This window comes from Ursus maritimus, unplaced genomic scaffold, assembly GCF_017311325.1.
Source record: "Ursus maritimus isolate PB19 unplaced genomic scaffold, ASM1731132v1 scaffold_33, whole genome shotgun sequence".
Classification (NCBI taxonomy): Eukaryota; Metazoa; Chordata; class Mammalia; order Carnivora; family Ursidae; genus Ursus; species Ursus maritimus.
The window spans coordinates 12420281-12440793 of NW_024425897.1; the positions used below are offsets into that span (position 1 = coordinate 12420281).

The 20513-nt window shown below is 56.2% G+C and overlaps 1 protein-coding gene across 1 annotated transcript; it reads right to left on the reverse strand.

Moving 5' to 3' along the window:
- Positions 1–215: 215 nt before the first annotated feature.
- MVK (mevalonate kinase) lies at positions 216–20493 on the reverse strand. Its single transcript, XM_008707623.2, has 11 exons — positions 20372–20493; positions 19377–19468; positions 18367–18514; positions 15311–15455; positions 13727–13882; positions 9865–9968; positions 9218–9263; positions 5620–5710; positions 5109–5225; positions 1639–1792; positions 216–517 (listed from the first exon to the last, which is right to left on the reverse strand). The coding sequence occupies exons 2-11, from the start codon at positions 19452–19454 to the stop codon at positions 366–368; spliced, it is 1191 nt and encodes a 396-aa protein (XP_008705845.2). The 5' UTR covers positions 19455–19468; positions 20372–20493; the 3' UTR covers positions 216–365.
- Between the last annotated feature and the right edge of the window lie 20 nt (positions 20494–20513).

Here is a 20513-nt window from a genome sequence, read left to right on the forward strand (position 1 = left end):
AGAAGGCACACTGCACCCGAGCATCCAACCAAGTGGGCAGAGGGTTTGAGAAGGCGCAGAGGCCCAAAGCAGATGGGTATGTGGGAGCTTCAGGGAGGACAGGAAGGAAGCCCCTCACATCTCAGAGGACCCCACATGGCTCCACTTCCCCGGGCGGCTCAAGAGAAGGCAGAGCACAGACCGGGTCTTCCGGGGACCCCAGCCCACTGCAGGTTCCAGGTGGCACCGCTGGGACGGAGGGGTGTGGCCACTGGGAAGGCTGGTGCACAGAGGCTGGCGGCCCACTGGCCAGCACGGAAGCCGACTCCGGAACCCAGAATACTCCAGGAAGGGGCTTCTTGGGGCTGCAGTGGCGCGGGCTCCTCTCAGAGACCATCCAGGGCTTGCCGCACGGGGGCATCCAGGGAGGCGGCCGAGTGGACGGAGACGCCGGGGGCCCCGATGCTGGTTTCCCAGCAGTCAAACCCGCAGTCAGTCAGAGCCTGCTTCATGGCCTCTACCTCCGGCTGCTCCAGATCTGGGGGGAGGGAAAGCAGCAGGTCACCCCACAATCGTCCGCTCCCTTAGGGATCGTTCATCCTGGAAAAGGCCCGGGACCAAACCTTGCACCCTCAGGAGTGGGGGGGGGGGTTATGGAGCAACAGTTAAAATCATGGGCTCCCGAGTCACATGGACCAGGTCTTGTCACGGATCAGCCATGGGGCCTCAGACCAGTGACTTGCCTTCTCTGAGTCTCAGTCTCCTCATCTGGGAATGGGGCTAATAATACCTACCCCTCGAGGGTCACTGTGAGGCTTTCACGGGAGAATGCAGGTAAGGCTCCTGGCACAGCAGACACGCCCCAGAAGCCTTCTCTCTCATCATCGTCACTGACCCTGAACTAGAAGCCAACGGTCAAAGTCTGCCGTAGGCCGTGCTGACTTTCTGACGCCTGGGAGCGCACTGAGGGTGAGGGGAGCGGCTGGGGCCACTGTGGGCTGACTGCAAAGCAACAGGGAAAGGTGGGACAAAAAGAGGAAGGAGGAGAAGGTAAAGAAGGGGAGAGAAAGACCAGAAGGAGGGGCAAAGGGAAGGCAGTGGAGGTGGGAGCCCTGAGGGCCCGGTCCTGAGGACAGGTGTGGTGACTGAGCACCCCCAGGAGCCCCTCGCCAGCCCTGGGCACCATTACCCAGCCTTGCTCTTTCCCCCAGACACTAAGGGGAGAGAAAGCTCTTTGTTCTGTAGCAAGGTCAGTCCCCATCTTGGCCACATCAAGAGATGACAGTGGGGGAGAGGGGGTGAGGCTGACCATAGGTGATGACAATGTCCTGGTTATTTCTCAAGCTTGTGAGAGACTTGGCAGGGAAGGAGGCGGGAGGGACAGCCGCCACAGTATGAGCCCCTATCACAGCCCAGCCCCATGCCAGGCGTTCCAAATGCACTTTTCTCCTTGAATCTAGACAACGATCTTATAAAATAGATGTTAGCATCCTTATTTTACCAACACAGCAACAAAGACCCAGAGAGGTTAATTAACTTGACCAAGGCCACACAGCAGAGGTGAGGCTGTTCTCTGGTTTCTTCCTCCTCCCACGCGAATTGCCCAGGTATAACATTTGTATGAGCCCCGGCTGGCAACCCTGCCCACCCCCCAGGTACCTGGCCTGAGGAGTGTGATGCCACAGCCACCGCCGCCTGCACCAGTGAGCTTGCTGTGCAGTCCATGAGCCATGGTCACCTGGCAGAGCTGGTCCAGCGAGGCATGGCCCACGCCGAGGGCATTCAGATGGTGCTGGTTCATGTCGATGAGCTCCTGGAGGAGAAGGTTCCATCTGTTCCCACCTGGTGTGCCTGAAGCCAAGGTCCTGTGCCCACCCCATTCATGTGACAGCCACCGGTTTGTGACAGCACATGGCTTAGACAAGCTAACACCGTGTCCCTCTTCACGGGTCAAAGAACCTCTCCTTCCTGCAGGACTTCCCATGGGGCTGGGATGGAGCTGGTGGCAAACACATGTCCCACGCCTGGCCAAAGAAGCCTCTGGCCATGGTGACTGGTCAAGGATAGGCCTGTGACCCAGGTTGGGCCAACCACAGCCCTCCCGGGGTTTTCTCTTGCCTCTGCCCTGGAGCTGCTAACTGGCTGACTTCAAAGGTAAGCTGCCAGAGTTAGCTGCCCTGCACGTGGACAGGGATTATATGGAAGATGGAGAGAGATTTCAGACTGAGTTGTTTTGGCCCCTGGATCCAGCTATGCCTGAAGCTGTTCTTGAGGGTCTTCACAGTTATGAGCCAAAAAATTCCCTTTATGTTAAAGCCTGGTTGAGATGGGTTCCTATCATCTGCAGAAGTCTGAAGTACTATGCCATCCTACAGCTGCCTCAGGTGCCCATATTTTCAGAATAAGAACTGGTTTATTGTCCTAACAAGGTCACAAATGGAAGAAAGAGCTAAATGTGTTTCAGGTTTCTTTGATTCTGAGCAAAATTCCTGCTCTTCTGAGGTTCAAACAGCACACAAGTGGATGAAATAACAGAACTGACAGCTAGCACAGCCCAGGCGCCCCCTATAACATTTCATTTACTCCACCGGTGTTTGCCAAACACCTTCACTGGGCCGGGCAGTGTGCTAGGAGCTGGGGCTCTAAGGATGAGCAAGCTAAGAATGTGGGATCTGGAGTCAGGGGGGCCTGGGTTTGAGTCCCAGCTCCGTGACCTCCTGGTTCTGGGGCAAGGGCTTTCACCCTGTGCCTCAGTTCCCCCACTTGTAAAACCGGCATCGTAAGAGGTTCTGCCTCATTGCCGTGGGGATGGAACGAGGTGAGTTTTCCGCGTCGTGCCTGGCCTGAGATGAGGGATTCGGGACAGTCAGCTATTAGTACTTCATGGTCACATCACCATCCTCTTCATTTCAAGGGGATGCTAAGGCTCAGGGAGGAAATGACTTGCCTAAGGTCGCTGAGCTGGCAAGGTACTGAGCCAGCCCTGGAAGCCGGGTCTGCCCGATGCAAAGCTCACGTCTACCTTGCCTCCAAGAGCGCCCCTGGTGTTCCGGCTGCCACCTACTTCTTGTGGCGTGTGGCTTGACAGCGCGCGGCTCTGCTCCAGGGAACAGGGAGCGCCTGTGCGCCGGGAGGGTTGCCAATCACCGAGTCGTCTGCTGAGACCCACCTGGTTCTCCTGCCCTGGGCTGTCAGGCGGGCTCGGGTCAGCCCTCCCCTGCAGCCCGCCTCCCACCCCCCAGCACTTCTGACAAATGAGCAGACAGGCGTGATGGCCCGGTGGCAGCCCCGGGGTGCCTTTCCCCAGCCCCAAGGGCTGGATGTGAGGGAAAACTTCTGGGGGCTGCTCTCTGCGCCTCAGCGCCAGGTGTCACGTTGCCGAGGCAGGTTTCAGACACCTGTCACATTCTGATCCAAAATCTGTCAAGGATCGGATGACAGGTTGTGACACAGGAGAACAGCTCGCTGGTTTGAGCACAAAGCTGTCCAGGAGCTGAGCTGCACATTTCAGCGGCTGCCACAGCCAAAAATATACACAATGTATAATCAACGTGCTGTTCTGTGGCATTCTCCAGGGGCTCAACAGGATATATTTTAGGCAGTACTCTATCATTATTAATTTCCTACTCAGGAGGACTGTGTTCCCTCCTTTCTACGTGAAAGGAATTGAAGCCAGCAAGGCAAACGCTGGGGCACTGGAGGCAGACAGCTATGGAAATGGGAGCAAAAGCACAGAAACAAAGGAGGGTCGCTGCCCCTGGCCCAGGTAGGTGCTCGTTCAAGAGCTGTTGGCTAAAGAAACAAGCAAGTCAGCCAGTTTGACGCCTGGCATGGCCACTCACTGCTTGGTGAGCCTTGGAGAAAGTTGCTCTATAAGCCTTGGTTTTTATATCTGTAAAATGGGCACAGCATATCTACTTCCCAGGCAGGTGATTGCAGAGATCAAGGGAGAAATCATCTGTGAAAAGCCTTGGCCTAAGAGCTGCTTCTGTTCACTACAGGGGCTGCCGACTCAAATGCGTACAGCGGGACAGGGAGGCACCAGGCAGCCCGTGGCAGCTGGGGGTAGCAGTTAGGGAGTGGTGGGGACTGTGGAGAAATGGGAGACCACAAAACCTCCCCGTTCTGCCCCTCCTGCCGAGTGTTGTCACACAGCCTCGCCAGCGCGGCCTGCCTGATTCCCTGATTCTTCAAGGGGAGCCAAATGGCTCTTTGATGTCGATCCATGTTTGCCAGGCCACCCGGACCGTGTCTGCGGATGAGCCTGCGTCCTCTGGCTTACTGAGCTGGTGGCTCATCAGGCATGGTGACTGCATGGTGACCTACTGGGCCTCGCTGCGTTCTTAAGATGCTCCGGTGAGACCAGCAGGGGTGAAGCTGGGGTTCAGATCGGGACCTGATCAAATGCAAGGTGTGAGGTCTCAGCCTCTACACAGGAATTATGCAAAGGGTAGCAGCTCGGGGAACAATGAAGAAAGAATGGTGTTAGAATATATCCGAACCGGGGCACCTGGGTGGCTCAGCCGGTTAAACGTCAGACTCTTGATTTCAGCTCAGGGTCATGAGATCAGGTCATGATCTCAGGGTTGTGGGATTAAGCCCCATTGTCAGGCTCTGCACTCAGTGTGGAGTCTGCTTGTCCCTCTCTCTCTCTCTCTGTCTGCCCCTCCCCCTTCTCTCTCTCTCTCTCTCTCTCATAAATAGATAAAAATTTCTGAACCAAAGCATGCCGGTGATAAACAGTTACCAAAGGAACAAATGCAGTTAGCAAGAAGAGCAGGAAAGAGGTGGCCAAGCAAGAAATCGCTTCTGGACCGACGGAAGACAGTGTCAGCAATATCCCACTGCTCCTTACGGGCAGGAACCCAAACCTGGCCCCTGGTGCTTAGCCCATGCCTAGCACGCGCTGGGCCCTGCCCTCTGCACTTCGCATGTGCTCTCTGCACGGCTCTGAACCATCCGGGAAAAGGCTTAAGAAGAAGGCATGCTTGCTGGCCTTTGCACACACGGGACCCCAGGCCTGGGCCCAGCCTCGCTGCTTTGGCTCTGGGGCTTCTGAGTGTAGATGGGGAGCCCTGCCTCAGACAGCAGTGTGCGCGAGGCCGTGCACCCTGCAGACCGGCTCTTACTTCCAGCACGAGGTAGTGCTCCAGGGCCGGGGCCGCCGCCATCTCCCCCAGCATCCGCTCGCACTCCAGCGAAATCGCGTTGATGGAGGTCAGCAGGGGTGACACGATCTCAGGGAACTGGAAGGAGAGGAAGCAAGGGCCCGTGAGGCCTAGGGCCGGGCAGATACCGGACAGCCGCCGGGCAACAGGAGGAGAGAGAGGTGTCCCCACGGCTCACTCCCCACCTCTGAGGAAACCCCCTCTCCTTCCCACCGGGTATCTGCCTTGCCCGGTGCCCCCTGACATGAGTGGGGGATTCTCATCGCCAAGCCAGCATGTCTGACGCTTCCTGTCCTGCCCCCCAGCTGGGGTGGGGGGCACACAGCACCTCGTCTGCCCAAACCACATCCCCCGGTCCCCATCATCCATCCCGCCCCTCCACTAACCCATGGGGCAGACAGCGAGCTCGAGCCCCCAGACCGGGCTGCCGCGGCCCTGCCGGAACCCCACCCAGGAGTGGAACGGGAGGCACCTTAAGCAGCCTGCTCCGGACGCTGGCCACGAGAGCCCCGGTGCTGCGAGGGACTTTAGTGTTGGTCAGCAGGATCCTCAGAGCCGGTGGCCTGTGGGGTGAAGAAGGGCCACGGTGTCAGGGCTGGGGGCAATCCCAAACGTCACTCCACCCTGACACAGAGGAGAAAGTGGAGGCCCAGGAAGGGGACAGCAAGGGGCTGGAGGGGAAGCGAGGGGAGCAGGGGGCTCCTGCTGCCAGTCGCAGCTGCAACTCCGCTCCAGCCCCCAGGCAGACAGACACTTTCCTTTGGCTTGTCACGTACCCACTTGACTTCAGTGGGGCACCGACTACGGGCTAGGCACATGCGAGCGGGCCTGGCTTAGCCTGGAGCTGGCAGAGCACGCCAAGTTCACGGGGTTAGAGGAGTTCAAAGGCACTAGAGCCAAGGGTGCAAGAAGGGGTGGAGGTTCTGTCCTGTAGGCCACCTGAGCTTGCTGGAGTGGGACGGTCTAGAGATTTCGGAAGAAATGCAAAGGGACCTGGGGTGGGTCACGCAGAGGGGGTGCACGCAGGGAGGGAAGATGCCCAGGTTGGCTGGCACAGTGAGCCCAGGGGTGCAGGGGAGGGCAGGCTTGTGCAGGTGGGGCCCACCCTTGCCCTGCCTTGATGGCTCCCAGACCCGCTGCCCTGGCACAGCCAGAGATGGTTAGAGGGAGTCATCCGTCCCTGCTCGGCTGCCCCAGGGAAGAGAACAGAGGGCCCAGGGCAGTCACAGTAAGCTGCCCTCTCCAACCCCTGAGCTTTAGAATGCCTCCTAGAGTCACAGTCCCAATTGTGCTGTGGTGATCTTTGGGGACTCAGGGCGCCCTTTCTTGTCATCCCTGAGCTGCCTTTCAGAGTGCTGCGGGCCAGGCACTGAGGATGGAGCGTCTGGATGAGCTCTGGCGCAAGACAGCTGGAGACAGGCAGACCCCTTGATACCTTTATCCGTTTTTCTTTTCACAACCCAAGACTGTAAAATCCAATCGGGCTGGGAAAGGCTGCCAGAAACCTGCTTGATCTCACCGCCCAGAAGCCCATGAAATTAATATCGATTCTCAGCCTTGGAGGCCGGCTTTTTTTTTTTTTTAACTTTACAAAAGATGAACATTCTATTTGGCTTTTCTCTTCCCCTTAAAGACAAGCCGTTCCTCAAAAGGGCAGCGTTCTGGGAGGCCGCATCTTGATCCACTTCGCAAACAATGCATGTTTTTAATGGAGAAGCGCCATGCGTGGTCTGGGGAGAAAGGGTTCCTCTTGAAGCCATCGGAGGGATTAATGCAGAGTCTGGCCTCCCGGCTTCTTGGAGAATCCGCCATCTGCTCTCTGTGGCGCCCCGCAGCCCGCAGTGAAGGTCGGTCTGCTCTGTGCTCCTGGCCACTGGGGCGGGAGGAGTTTGAATACCTTGTTTTCATCTTCCTTAGGCAAGTCCTCTGCGAACAGGTTTGCTGCCAGCTCCACCGGCCCCACAAAACCCCAGGGTCCTGGGGCAACTAGACACCGCCACCCAGGCTCTGCCCTGTAAGTGCTTGTGCTGCTAGGCCTGGCTAACTCCTCAATCTTATCTCCTCTCTGCCCTCCCCCGGTGGCTCCACCCGGCCATCCTGGCCTCCTACTTGCTGCTCAACATGCCAGGCACACCCCGGCCCCAGGGCCTTTGCACTTGCATTTCCTCTGCCAGGGACCCATCCCTGTCCTCTGTCCTCGACAGCTCTAGGACTCACTCTCGTGTTTTCCTTCAGGTCCCTGCTCAAATGTCATTTCATTGGAGGCTCCCCTGGTTATCCACCCAACTGCCTGACACGCTCTTACGGAGCTGTGTGTTGGCTGTCTCCTCCCACAAAATGTGAGTTCTGTGAAGGTGGGACTTCTCTTCACTGCCGAGGCCCCAGCACCCAGCACACAGCAGCTGCTCACTAACATCTGTGGAATTAAATTTAGCGGGCGGAAGGCAAGGCACTCTACAGAGACCGTTTCTGGTTTCAGGTCAAGATCGTCATTATATAAACCAGGAAAAGCGACTCCGTCAAGAGCAGCCGGCTTGCGAGTGGCAGAGCTGGGCTTTGCCTCCGTCCACCACGCTACCACCAGCTGGCCACCGAACACGCCTCAGGGCCTCGCCCCCTGCCTCCCCCCACCTGGAAAGCCCTTTATCACTCATCTCTTGACTTCGCTCCAGTAGAACGTGCATGTGCCCACGCCACGTTAGCGGGTTTTCTATCCCTGGTGCTTAGGATACAACTAGCTCTCAGGAAACCCTGAACGAGATGCCACAGCCCCCATGAAGCACCCCCAGATCCGTAGCCCGACGTATGACACCCCTCACGGTCAGGCACAGAAGCTTCTGTACTCTCTGGAGCCTTTGTTCTGAGGATGACAGTCGTGAGGACGGGGAGCCCTGTGGGCAGGCCCAGCCCTGGCAGCTTGAGTCCCGCGCGGACTCCTGCTGTCGCTGCACCGGGCGTCAGTCTACCTGGCAGAGCCGGCCCCATCCAGGCCCCCAGCGGGCTGGTCCCACGCTCCTCAATGGCTCTGCTTCCTCGTCTGTGCACGGTGGAGGCTGTCATCCTGGGTGGTTTGCCCTCCGGGGGACAGGCGGCAATGTCTAGAGACATTTCCGGTTGTCACAGCTGGGAGATGGGGGAGGTGCTACTGGCATCTTGTGGGTGGAGCTCAGGGATGCTTCTAAATATCCAAAACACGCTGCGGAGGGCAGCCCCCCGCCAGAAAGAATTATCCAGTCCATGATGTCTATGGCCCCAAGGTAAAGAAACCCTCATGTCAAGGCTCGGAAAGGCAGGCTTGGCTCTTGGAAGACAAGAGAGCTGAGGCAGGAAGATGCCAGAGGTGCAGGTCGAAGCACCCGACTTGACTGAGAGCTCAAGAAACTGCCAAGAAGCACCTGCTCCCATCTGCCCCGTGCATGTCCACTCTAAGTCCAAAGGGAACAGAGAATGTTCTATTTTAACACGTGCGTTTGTAATCCCAATTCCTCCAGGGGGAGGCGGTCAAGGAACATGTGAAACGGGGTGAAAAGTTGTCACATGTCACCCCTGCTCGAAGCCTCCCACCAGCATCAGCCCTGCCTCTGCCCCGAGGGCCTCAGTGTGGCACCTCTCACGTTTGCCTGCGGCGGCCTCCTGCCCATGTCTGCCGGCCCTTCCCCTACCCCACCCCCATTCCCGCCCCCGACCCTGCCAAAACTGCCTCCGAGACTCATTTTTATAGCCCTAGACCCTAGTACAGTGTCATCAGGAACACAGGAAGACATCGATTCTTGTTTGTTAAATGAATACACGAGCGGAAGAATTAAATGACTGAGAAGCCAGGGCCTGGGGGAGCAGCTGCTCTCTGGAAGGTGAGCAGCACAGCCATGCATGACTTCTCCCTCTAAGCTCTGGGCGATCTAAGAGCCGCAGCACAGAAGGTAAGAACAGGCCTGTGAGGGCCTCACGAGGGAGGGGGGAGAAAGCCCGGGGACACACGGCCCACATGCGTCCGACCACGAGGTAGAGCCCCCCACACCGGACGCGTTGCCATAACCGTGCCAGGAGCCGCTGCTCTGCCCCAGAATTACCTCTTCAGGGAGGAGATCTTGCCTTGCTGGAATCGGACCACTCCTCCTAAAGAGAAAAGGCAGTGGGTCAGAGCTGGAGGAAAAGCTACGTACCTTGGCCTCTTGGCAGGGAAGCTGGGCTTGAGGTGGGGGTGAGAGCGCTGCCCCATCCAGGGAGCAGACGGAACCCCATCACTAGTCATCCCAGTTGTAGTTACACAAGGCCCAGGAGGGCACAAGGGCTCGCCCGCCCTCCAGGCTGCCCAGCCTCATGCCACAGGCCATGTAGTGAAGGTGAGCCCAGGACCGTGGCCAGGTCCCAGAAGCCAGGGTCCTGACCCGAGGGGAGCCCAGCTGGTGTGGCCACCAAACTCTAGAGCTCTGGCTCTGCACCTTTACCCCAGGGACCCTCCTGGGGAGCTCCCTGAAACCTTGGCTTCCCAGGCCCCACTCCGACCCCCCAGACACCCCCCGAGATTAGATTCAGGAGGTGTGCGGCAGGACCCTGAAATCTCTCCCATCCCACCCCCACCGAACAGGAAAAGACTATTTTCCTCAGAATCCGCTGGTTTCGTTCATTCAAACCAACAGAGCGTGGGCATTTACTATGGTCCTAAGAATTTATAAAATAATAAAAATAGAGAAAACAAGCCTGAGGCAGCCCCTACCCCAGGTGCTGACAGCGTTGTCCACTCCGGAGGGGTTCCCATGAATCATTCTCTCTCCCTGGAAGGCCCACTTGTTAATTAACTCCAAATCCTCCCCGGTCCACCTGGAGAAGACACAGGAGTTCGTCTGTACCTCGGAGAAGAGTGGGGGACCAGGGTCACCAAAGGCAGCAGGGGGAAGGATCCGCAGGTTAAGCTTGGTGGAGACCAAAAAAAGTCAAAGGGGCTTGGGCTCTCGAATGCAGAAACAGAAGAACAGCCTGGAACCTCTCCACTACAGAGCGTGCTGACCTTCCCTTCCTCTGCAGCCCTCCCACCCGGCACAGAGGAAGGAGACTAGCTTTAGATGCACACGGTCCTAGCAGCTGAGGGGCTCCGGGCCTGTTCCCTAACCTGTCTGAGCCCCACTGTCCTCATCTGTACAATGGTCACGCCCGTCCAAGGCTAGCTGCAGGTACATCGAGCGCTGGCGAAGTGCCTGGCACGGCGTCGGCAAGCGGCGGGCAGTAGTTACCACTGTCACAGACCCCTGCGTCCGCACCTGCTCTGGAATCCAGCCTGCCGTGAGGACGAGTGAGCAGACGTGGGACTAGACGTGTGACTCTTCCCAAAGCCCAGCTGTCAGGAACGTGGATTCCAGGTGCCCCAAACACCCTCAGTGGGTCAAGTGTGCGCGGGCCGTCTCTGGATCTTTCCTAAGCACGCAGCCACGCTGCCTTGCTCGGGAGAGGTGTGGGCTCACTCACAGTTTGAGTGAGCAGACCCCAAGCCCATGAGTAGTGAACAAGGAATCCAGTCAGCCCACCCCCCGCCCCTTTCTCTCAGCTTTTGTTTCCTTTCTGCGGACGCCCTGCCCCCATGAAACAGGGGGTGCCACAGCCCCAAGAATGCTGGGACTCCAGGGCAGAGCTGTGGAGCAAGCAGCGAGCTGCCCTGCCGCTCTCTGGGCATCCCCGAGCCATGGCTTCGCCTCCGACCCTGTTTTCTCAGCTGTAAAACACGGGTAATCGTGTCTCCCTCACTGAGGACGTGTGAGATACGAACACACAAACGCTTTGTAAAATGCCCGGGAAACAGTTTGGGCTCTGGAAAAAGGTTGCCTGGGATCACGGCTCCTGGATTTGCTCCAAGCCTGGTCCAGCACTCATTTGCTGTGGGGCCTTGGGCAAGGCCATCGCCCCCTCTGAGCCTCTTTTCTCACTGGCCAAATGAGGACGTGATGGCCCCACCACTCACAGGGTGGCTGAGAGGCTCAACGCTATCACCAAGTGCCGAGCACTCTGCTGTAGCCTTTCTCAAATGGCCGCCTCCTGTCATCCCCACAGAAACCCTACAGGGAAAGTACAGTTACTATCCCTCTCGTACAGAAGAGGAAGCTGAGGCTCAGGTGGGTAAAGCAGCTTCCGGGGCTATTCACTGCTACATCAGCTCCACATCCGTTGCCTGGGGCCCAAGCAGCCAACGACCGAGCTTTAAGGTGCCAACAAGATGCCCTCACCTTCCAATATTTGCTGAGCCTCTACGATGTGCCTGTGACTAAGCTCACGGTAGGGGAACCAGACACGGCCCCTGACTGCTCGAGGCTTGGCGTCTCACGGGGAGGGGATGCCCAGAAGCAATCAGCATTCAACTACAACCCCCAGGAGATGCGATGCGGGGTGGAAGGGGCGCACCTCATCGGGAAAGGGGAGGGCCTGAGGGACAAGGGGAGGGTCAGCAAGGTAAGACATGTGAGGAGAGCATTCCAGACCGAGGCTACGTAGCACCTGGAACTGGACAAGAACTGGCCCTTTCCAGGAACTGCAAAGTGAATAAGCGATGGGGCAAAGGGGCCGCTGGACCCAGCCCAGGACCTGGCCCTCTCCACAAAAGCGAGTCTCCCTCCCATTCTGTGTACCGTTCATCCTACGGGGGCTCAGATTTCTAACCCCCTCTTCATAGGAGACTGGATTCTAGTTCTGTAGGATTTGGAAATGCTGGGGCCAGGGCAGGAGTTGGGGCCTGCTCTCACCAAAGGTCCTGGGAAGGAAAGACTGGGTCTTCAGGGGAGACGGCAGAGCTGGTTGTCAGGAAGCCACGTGGGAAAGAGTGTCCCCCCCCACCCCCTCACACGCTCATGAGTCACCCACGCCTTGCAAACGGCAGAGCTGGTCTGCTGGCCCATACGTACAAGTGTATTCGGGGAACCCAGGGCCAGCAGGCCTTCACTGATCTAGGTTTCAACTAGTGATTAACGCACGCTAACGAGCACCATCGTATCACAGGATCACCAAACGTCAAGGCTGGAGGGACCCCAAAGGCCCATCAGGTGTGGCCCGTCACTTCCAGATGAGGAAACAGAGCCCCGAGAGTAGAAGGGGTGTCTCAACGGCCTGCAGCGAGTTAACAGTCAAACCTTACCGAAATTCCTGAAAACCATCACCTTGTGTTACCTACCAGTGCGTCTCTCATTACCTTCTGGATTCTTCCCCTGACAAAAAAGCAGCCTCTACCTGCCCCCCGCCCCAACTTCTCTCCACGCACAGGAACCATCCAAAACGAGTCTGAGGAATGCTGATAGACACATCCCACTGAGAGCCCCCCGATCTGCTGTGACCACGAAAATCAAAGGGACCTTGGGGCTTAGTCTGAATTCAACAGTATTTTAACCTCCGTGTGTCAGAAGAGCAATCATTGGCCCTGACAGGGCACCTGGCGGGAACCGGCCTATCAGAAAAGCATGGCATTTTCAGGGCAGAGGAAGGAAACCTCAATTCAAAGCCAAGTTCTGGAGGAGGAAAAAGGTCCTCAGCCGCAGGCCCCTGCAGCGGGTGTGGAGGGCACGGGAGCACCGCTCTGGGAGGACACACACGGCCACGTCCATCCTGGCACCCGGCACGGCCACAGCAGCTTTCTCTCCCACCAGCTGCCCTGGGGGATAGAAGTGGCCAGCAGTCCCCCGACACAGTACGTGTTGGGTACCCAAGGCCGCCCAGTGGGAGGGCCCCCCTGAGCCCCGGGGGCCCAGGGACAGGCCTCACCAAGAAGCTGCCAGGCTGGATTTGGGACTGGCACCACTCCCGGGGCAGGGCCCAGGACACACCGCATCACCTCGGTGCTTGGGGTGGCTTCTCAAGGTGTGTTCCCCCAACAGACATGGCGGCCGGCGACACAGTCCCGACAAGCCTCACTGACTCACAGTGGGAACAGCAGAGGCAACACCCTCTCAGTAGAACGAGGTCAAGGACTCCTACGAAGAGACGCAGGGGTCCAGAGGGGTACAAAGGCTATGGCCAAGGTCCCACAGTGAGTCGATGGCAGAAGTGGGCCCAACGACTCCCTAAGTCTGGGCTCAGGTTCTTTTTTTTTTTTTTTTTTTTTTTAAAGATTTAGTTTATTTATTTGACAGAGACAGCCAGCGAGAGAGGGAACACAAGCAGGGGGAGTGGGAGAGGAAGAAGCAGGCTCACAGCAGAGGAGCCTGATGTGGGGCTCGATCCCATAACGCTGGGATCACGCCCTGAGCCGAAGGCAGACGCTTAACCGCTGTGCCACCCAGGCGCCCCTGGGCTCAGGTTCTTTCTGCCACACCGTGGGTTCTTGAACCCCAAAGAGGCAAGGTGGAGGTGAGGGGTGGGGGAACTGAAGTGGCTTAGCAAAGGGGCAAAGAGGTCAGGCTCTGGCTTCAGACCGCCCCGGTGCAAGTCTCAGTCTACTGTCCCTAGCTGCGTAGGCTGGGCCTGCCCTCTGGCCTCCGTGCCTCAGCTTCCTCATCTGTACAAGGGCCACGTGACACCTCTGGCGGGGAGTCCTCTGACAGAGAACCCATGCTCGGGTCGTGGCGCCCAGGAAGGACAGTGACGGGGGCGAGGTCCGTGATTACCTGCTGGCGGACTCCCCGTCCTTCCGTGGGTTTGGGATCTCCTCGCACGCAGTCAGGAGAGCGGTGGCCATACACACAGAGTAGGCGGCGCTGGAGCCCAGGCCGGCCCCCGTGGGCAGCTGTGACCACACCGTGATGTCCAGGCTGGGCAGGGCGCTGAAACACAGTGGGGTGCGGAGCGTGAGTCTCTGGAAGGGCGGTGAGGTGCCAACGTCGAGCTAGCGGCCGAGGCCCAGGACTGGACATTGGCAGGGCCTGGCCTAGGTTTCTGAACTTGGGGACATTTGCCAACCCCAAAAGTGGCCCTGCGGGATGGGCAGGAAGTTGTGGTGAATCACATAGCTTGGAAACAGGTACCAGAATAATTTAAAGCATAACATACCCTTATGACCCACCAACCGTTTCTCTAAATTCCTTCCCGTTCCCTGCACAGGCGAGGCTCTCCCATGGCCCTTCTCTGTATCCCTGCCCGGGATAGCTTTGTGCCTCTTCCTCCCCCAGGCAAATTCCTACCCATCCTAAAAACCCTTCTCAAACGTCCTTTCCACTGGGAAGCTTCCCCGGGCCACCCACGGAAGCCGTTCCTCGCTCCCCTTGATGACCGCCTTTCTCCACTGCTGCCCCCTCTAGGCGCACTGTGTGTTCACAGAATGCTTCCCCTGTTGTATTTCCCCCAAGCAAGGACTGTTAAACTTCATGTTCTGTATTTTCAATTAAATAATTCTGCTGTTTGCCACATATAAAATTATATCGCTTTTCAAACTACACACGCCCACCCCACTCACATCAGGAGGTTCCGGAAATGTGCACCCCTTCCCAGAAAGGGATGTGCCCTTTACTCAAGTTGAAAATCCCACGGTGGAGAGTAAGAATTGAGACATTTATGAATGTGCCCTCCGCACCGTGCCTGGCCCCCAGGGCCCACTCAGCCAGCATCTGCTGTCTCAGTAAAGGGCTACCCCTTGAGGCTTTCCCTGTGGGGCTGGGATCCCCCCCCCCCAAAAAAATCACTGTGGGCTAGTTCCAGAGACAGGCTCATTTCATATATAATATTTCTAACCCTCCAATAGTTTTCTTAGGAGAATATTAATGGCTCCTATTTCTCAAGCTGTGTGCCAGGCTCTGTGTCACGCACGTTAGATAGATAAACTCACTCACCCTCACAAGAAACCTACGAGGTAGGTACTATGACTACCCCCATTTTACAGAGGAGGACACTGAGGCCCAGGAAGGGTAAGAACCTCAAGGAAGCTGGTAAGCGGCTGCCATGGGGTCTGACCAACACGGTCCGACTCTCCATCACCATACGACATGGCCTCAACGGCACCGCTGTCCTCTGGGAGGTGGCCTTCCTGACGACAGATAGCCCAGATCCTCTCTTAAGGGGTGGAGCGGACACAGGCTCCACTTTGCTCGTCACAGAGTTTCCCTGGAGGCTGCGGGATGGGGAGCAGGGCTGCCTCTGTGGACGTGGCCCGGGAGAATTCACGTGGCAGATGCGGGAATCTGGCTCTGGGCCCGGACCATGCGCGCACCCTGCCCGAGGCCACGCGCGCACCCCCCGCCCCCGGGCTGCGCGCGCACCTCTGCTTCCGGCCGATGGACAGGTACAAGTAGAGGAAGGCCAGCACAGCCAGGAGCTCGGGGCTGGCGCCGTCCTCGGGGAAGCCCGCCACCTCCTTCAGCTTCTCCACTTGCTCTGGGGTGGGCGCTGCGGCGTCCCCTTGCTCTGTGGCAGACAAGCACACGTGGCGGGGTGAGAGGCCCGCAGGCACGTTTATAGACAACAGAACACAGGCACCCGAGCGGGCATGAGAATCAGCATCTGAGGGACCGGGATTCACAGCCTGAGCCCCAGGGCTGCGTCTGCCGGGGGCCTTCGAGTTTTGCTGGCACACAGACTTGGGTGTGCGTCCGACGGTACCACTCACTGGCTCTGGGGCCTTGAGCACGTGACTTACGCTCTCTGAACCTCGGTTTCCCTCCTTGGTAGACAGGGACGGGCACAGTACCTCCTCCAAGATAACCTGGAGTAAGGTACGTCAGACCCGCGGCGCAGCTCCTGGAGTGTAGTGCGTGCTTAAGGAGCGGTCGTCTTGAAACGCACGTACGCACACAAAGCGCGTGCCAGCTCAAGCACTCAGAGGTCTGGGTTTGACCCCCACGGTACAAAACCAAAGGCAGTATTCGACTATCCCCCAAACGTGACCCTCTCCTGAAACAACTCTCCAGAACGGGACACTCCAAACCAGAGAACGTCAAGTGCTGAGATCTGCTTGGGGAGAAGGGAGAGGCCCGGTAGGAGGCTGGGGCGCTTTTCTCGGAGAGCCTGAGGAGGCCGAGCAAGCCCGACCAGCTTTACAACTTGCCCCCTGAGTCACGGGTGCAAGTGTAAAGGGAACGGAACATCGCGGTTGGTGCACCGGTGCTGGGAACCGTGAGGGTGGAGTACGCGCGAAGCGCTATGTATTCCCCGAGATAATGACACACTAAAAGGCAGCCGAGCCAGTGTAACAGTGTTACTGAGAGCACAGACATTTCAGAGCGCTGCGAGGGAAATGGAATGACTCATTAAGACGCTGGAGAGCTTAGGGGTGCCTGGGTGCCTCGGTCGGTTTAGGTCCGGATCTGCCTTCAGTTTAGGTCCGGATCCCAGGATCAAGCCCCGCACTGGGCTTCCTGCTCAGCGGGGAGCCTGCTTCTACCTCTGCCCCTCCCCCTGCTCGTGCTCTCTCTTATGCTCTCTCTCTCAAATAAATAAATAAATAATCTTAAAAAAAAAACAAGACTTTGGAGAGTTTAGAAAGATCTGGGTCTGAATTCTTTCTGCCTCATTGACAATGCTGTGTGACCTGAGCCACTCGGCCCCTGAAGCTCAATTTTCTCATCCATAAAATGGGGATGGTTACCACCACCTGTGTCCAGGGCAAGCTGGAGGATTCTAAGACTGCCAACGTCCATGACACATTAGCCCAGTGCCTGACACACATAAAGATACCCAGTGAAATGTTCCCGGTGTTTGTGACTGTTAGGAAGCAACCAGAGAATGCTGGGGGAAGAAAAAGACGGAAGAGCCTGGCAATCTAGTAGAAAACACGTCTCTGAAAGGCTCATGTTCCATACTCCCTTTTTCTCCTTGGAGAAATCACTCTCAAGCCCTCCCACACGTACTACACTCTGTTCCGGCCCTGGCCCACCTCCGATCCTGCTGGATCCTTACAGCAACCCTCCCAGGCCACACGACTCTGCTCTCGGAGGCTCCGAGGGTTAAGTGACTTATCCAGGCTCACACAGGCATGGGAACATCTCCAGCCTCAGGGAGGGGAGGCCCAATGCGCCATGGAAAGCAAAGTCTGGGTTGCTCTGGATGGCTGTTTTCTGAGGCCTGCTCCAAAGCTCCTCATTGAAGCTGTTCCTGGAATCACCCAGGGAGCTTCTTTCGAAATACACCTGCCTGGTCCCCTGCCACCATGACCCCCATTCTTAATAGGAGAGGGGCAGGGCCCGGAATCTGTCTGTATTGTTAAGAACAACAACAACAATGAAAACCTCCCCAGGGGATCCAAGGCGTGACTGTTTGGGAAATGGGGGTTTTTGCCTGTTCCTCCATTGCCCCGCGATATTGGGAATGGCTTGCTGTGGACTGATTGTCCCAGGGAACAGGCAGCAGTTGAGAAAAGACCCCTGGAGGACTCCCACTTGTCTCACTATGGCTAAGAAACACTGTTCCAAACAAGGAGGCGTCAGGCCGACGAGGAGACAGAAAACGAACAGAGGTTAGAAAACACCCTTCAGCTTTGGTGCAGGTGGAGAGTGACCCCACTAATGAAAAACCCTGCCTGCTTATGAGGGGACGCTACATTCACAATATTATCGAAAATCAGCGCGGGGGTCTTTATTTATTGGCATGGAAAGAGAGTCTTGATACACTGAAGAAAAAAACAAACAAATCACACATTTCTGACAAATTTGTGTGGCCTGATCAGATTTTGGTTAAGGAAACCTCCCCATCTCCCTCAATCTAACTATCCATCTGCAGAAAATAATCCAGAAGGATTAACAGCAAAATGCTGAGAGTTGTCATGGGGGGTCGTCAGGGGGCAGTGGTAACAGGTGCCTTTTTTTTTTCTTTACTGATGGTGTTTCACTATTGACTCTGTTTTCCAATTAAGAAGCATGTTACTTTTATATTTAACGATTTTTAATGACACCCAACACCAATCAATACCTTTTCCTTGTCAAAACCATCTTACAGAAGGAAGGCTCCCTTTGTCCACTCTCAGACCCTAGGACCCTCCCAGACGTCACTAATCACCACTGCGTGTACATATGTACTGACACTTAATCTGGATCTTTCCTTAGATACATGCGATGCGTATCTTGTGGTTTTTTTAACCAACAACGGGCCTTGAGGATCAGACCACCACAGCCCACACAGATCCAGTGCATCATGTGATGCCCTTAAATTAAAAAAAATAAGCAAGTAAAGCTCATTTTATGGGGTCGAGAGAAAACACCCCCAGAGTGGCTAGTCTCTGGCCCTCTCAGAGACAGCCTAGAATAACTACCCAGCTGTCCAGTTTCCCGTCTGGTCAGGGCCCAGGCTCTTCCCACACTTGGTTCCTTCTTGCTGCACTTACCCAGAAAGCTCGTATCCTGCAGCTGAAGCCTGGCCACATCCCAGGCCCGCCTGACGCCAATGTTTGGTAAGTTGAGGCACACTTTCCCATTGCTGTGGGGCTGAAGCCGGAGAAATGTTCTCAAGTTCAAGGCCACAGCCAGTGCGACCTGTAGAATAAAGGGCAAAAGCAATGAGGCTGTACATGGCTGGGGGGAGGGGGGTGCAAAGAGTTTGGCTCCAAACTCAGGGGTCAATGTCAATGTACTGAGGAGAGACAGCACATACCAGCATACAGGGCACATGCCACTGATCAACCTTGGCATGCCCTCCCACTAAGTGGCACAGCCTCTACCCATCAATTAGGAGCTAATACCTACTTATGTTTGCTCTCCCCGTACCAAACTTCAGAGGTCCTCCACACCAAGGAATGGCTTCCCCAAAATCACCATGTCAGCAAAGATGAATGTAAGTTGGAAACATAAAGAATGACAGAATGCAGGAGTGGAAAAAGCATGAGCTGTGGGTTCAGACAGGCTTAGGTTCATTCCCAGTTCTGCTAAGGTTGCATGGGACCTTGGCCAAGCTACCAACCCTCTCCTAAGCCTCAGCTTTCACATCTGCAAAATGGGATAATCAAAGTTTAACCACAGAGGGTCGTCCTGAGAGTTAAATGAGATAATGCATGTCTCAGATATCTTTGCTCGATCCTACTCATCTTTCCCACTTCTGAACATTGGGGTGCCCCAGGGCTCAGCGCTCCCACGTCTTTTCTTCTCCACCGAAGCTCACCTTCCAGGGTTGTCTCATCCCACCTGCACAACTTTACATTTCAGCTTTGTGCTGTCTTACTGGGTGAAGCCAGGGAAGCCCTTCAGTAGGCATAAAACCCATCTCTTCCTTGCCTTGCTGAAGAGAAACTGATCTCCTCTCCTATGTACTCCCAGGCTATGCCTCTAGGCTTCCTTTTGGCTTAAGAGTAGGGTCAGGGAGAAGAGGTGCCCAATTCTGAAAGGCTCTGGGGGACTCTACCTTGCCGTGGACCACAGCATGTTCTCCGTGAAGGATGACTTTCCCTGGAGCGGACACCAGCAGGACTTCTGACAGCATGGCTCCTGAGAATCCTGAAAGAAAAAGCCAAAGAGAGGATGAAAGGTCCCCAGATCTTAGTGATATTAGAGAATGCCTAGTTCAAACTCATCATTCTAACAAAAAAGGCAGCTACCAGTCAGCACCTGCTATGCGCCCCAAAGACTGTGCAGTGAGGCAGTGCACCAGACTCATCAGAAAGAGCTGGGTTCAAATCCCAGCTCTTCCACTCTCCAGTGAGGTCATCTTCGCTAAACCGCTCAAATGACTAGAAATCTCGCTTTCCTCATGTTATATGGAGACAAGAACTGTACTTCAATGGGCTTTGGAAGAGTTACCTTACATAATGCAAGAGGAACACTTGGCAGTGTCTGGCACCATAATCATTCAATAACTGATTTCTTACCAGCTCCGTTCTTGGCTGCAGCTTTTATTATCGCTACTGGTGAAGGCAGAAATTTAAATTATAAATCATGGGCCAGAAGGAACGCTTCCCTGGACTTTTAGGCTGTTTCCAATGCCTCACGACGATAAATCATAGGCTGTAGAAAACCTAAGCCACGATCTCTAAATACAGAGTCCTAGAAAGTGACTTGCTGGGTCTACAGGTGTGTGCGGTTTAGATTTTTTATAAACTCTGCAGAATTACCGACCATTTAAGGCCTCACGTGCATTACCTTAATATAAGACACGAGCCCCACAACAAGCCAAGTACTATCGTGATCCCGTTTCTTAGCAGGGGAACTGAGGCTCAGAACCGGGAAACCTACTGCTGGTCCAAAGCTCCAAATCACTTCAGATTCGAGCTCACCGACCGCTCAAGACGGATTCCCAGAGTCGGAGACACTGAGCCAAGAAGCCGGGAGCCCAGCCCGAGGTCGTCCTGGGTCTCAGCCTCAAACCTCGCGCCACCCGGCCGGAAGACCCTAGGTTCTCACCTGCCTCCGCCCGCCCGGAGAGCAGAAGCCGGAGCGGTACCGGACCGAGTCCCCGAGGGCCCACCTCCCGGGGGGGAGGGGACTCGTCCTACCTCTCCGCCAATCAGAAGGCGCGAGCTGGGCGTCCCTTTACCAGTTGGCT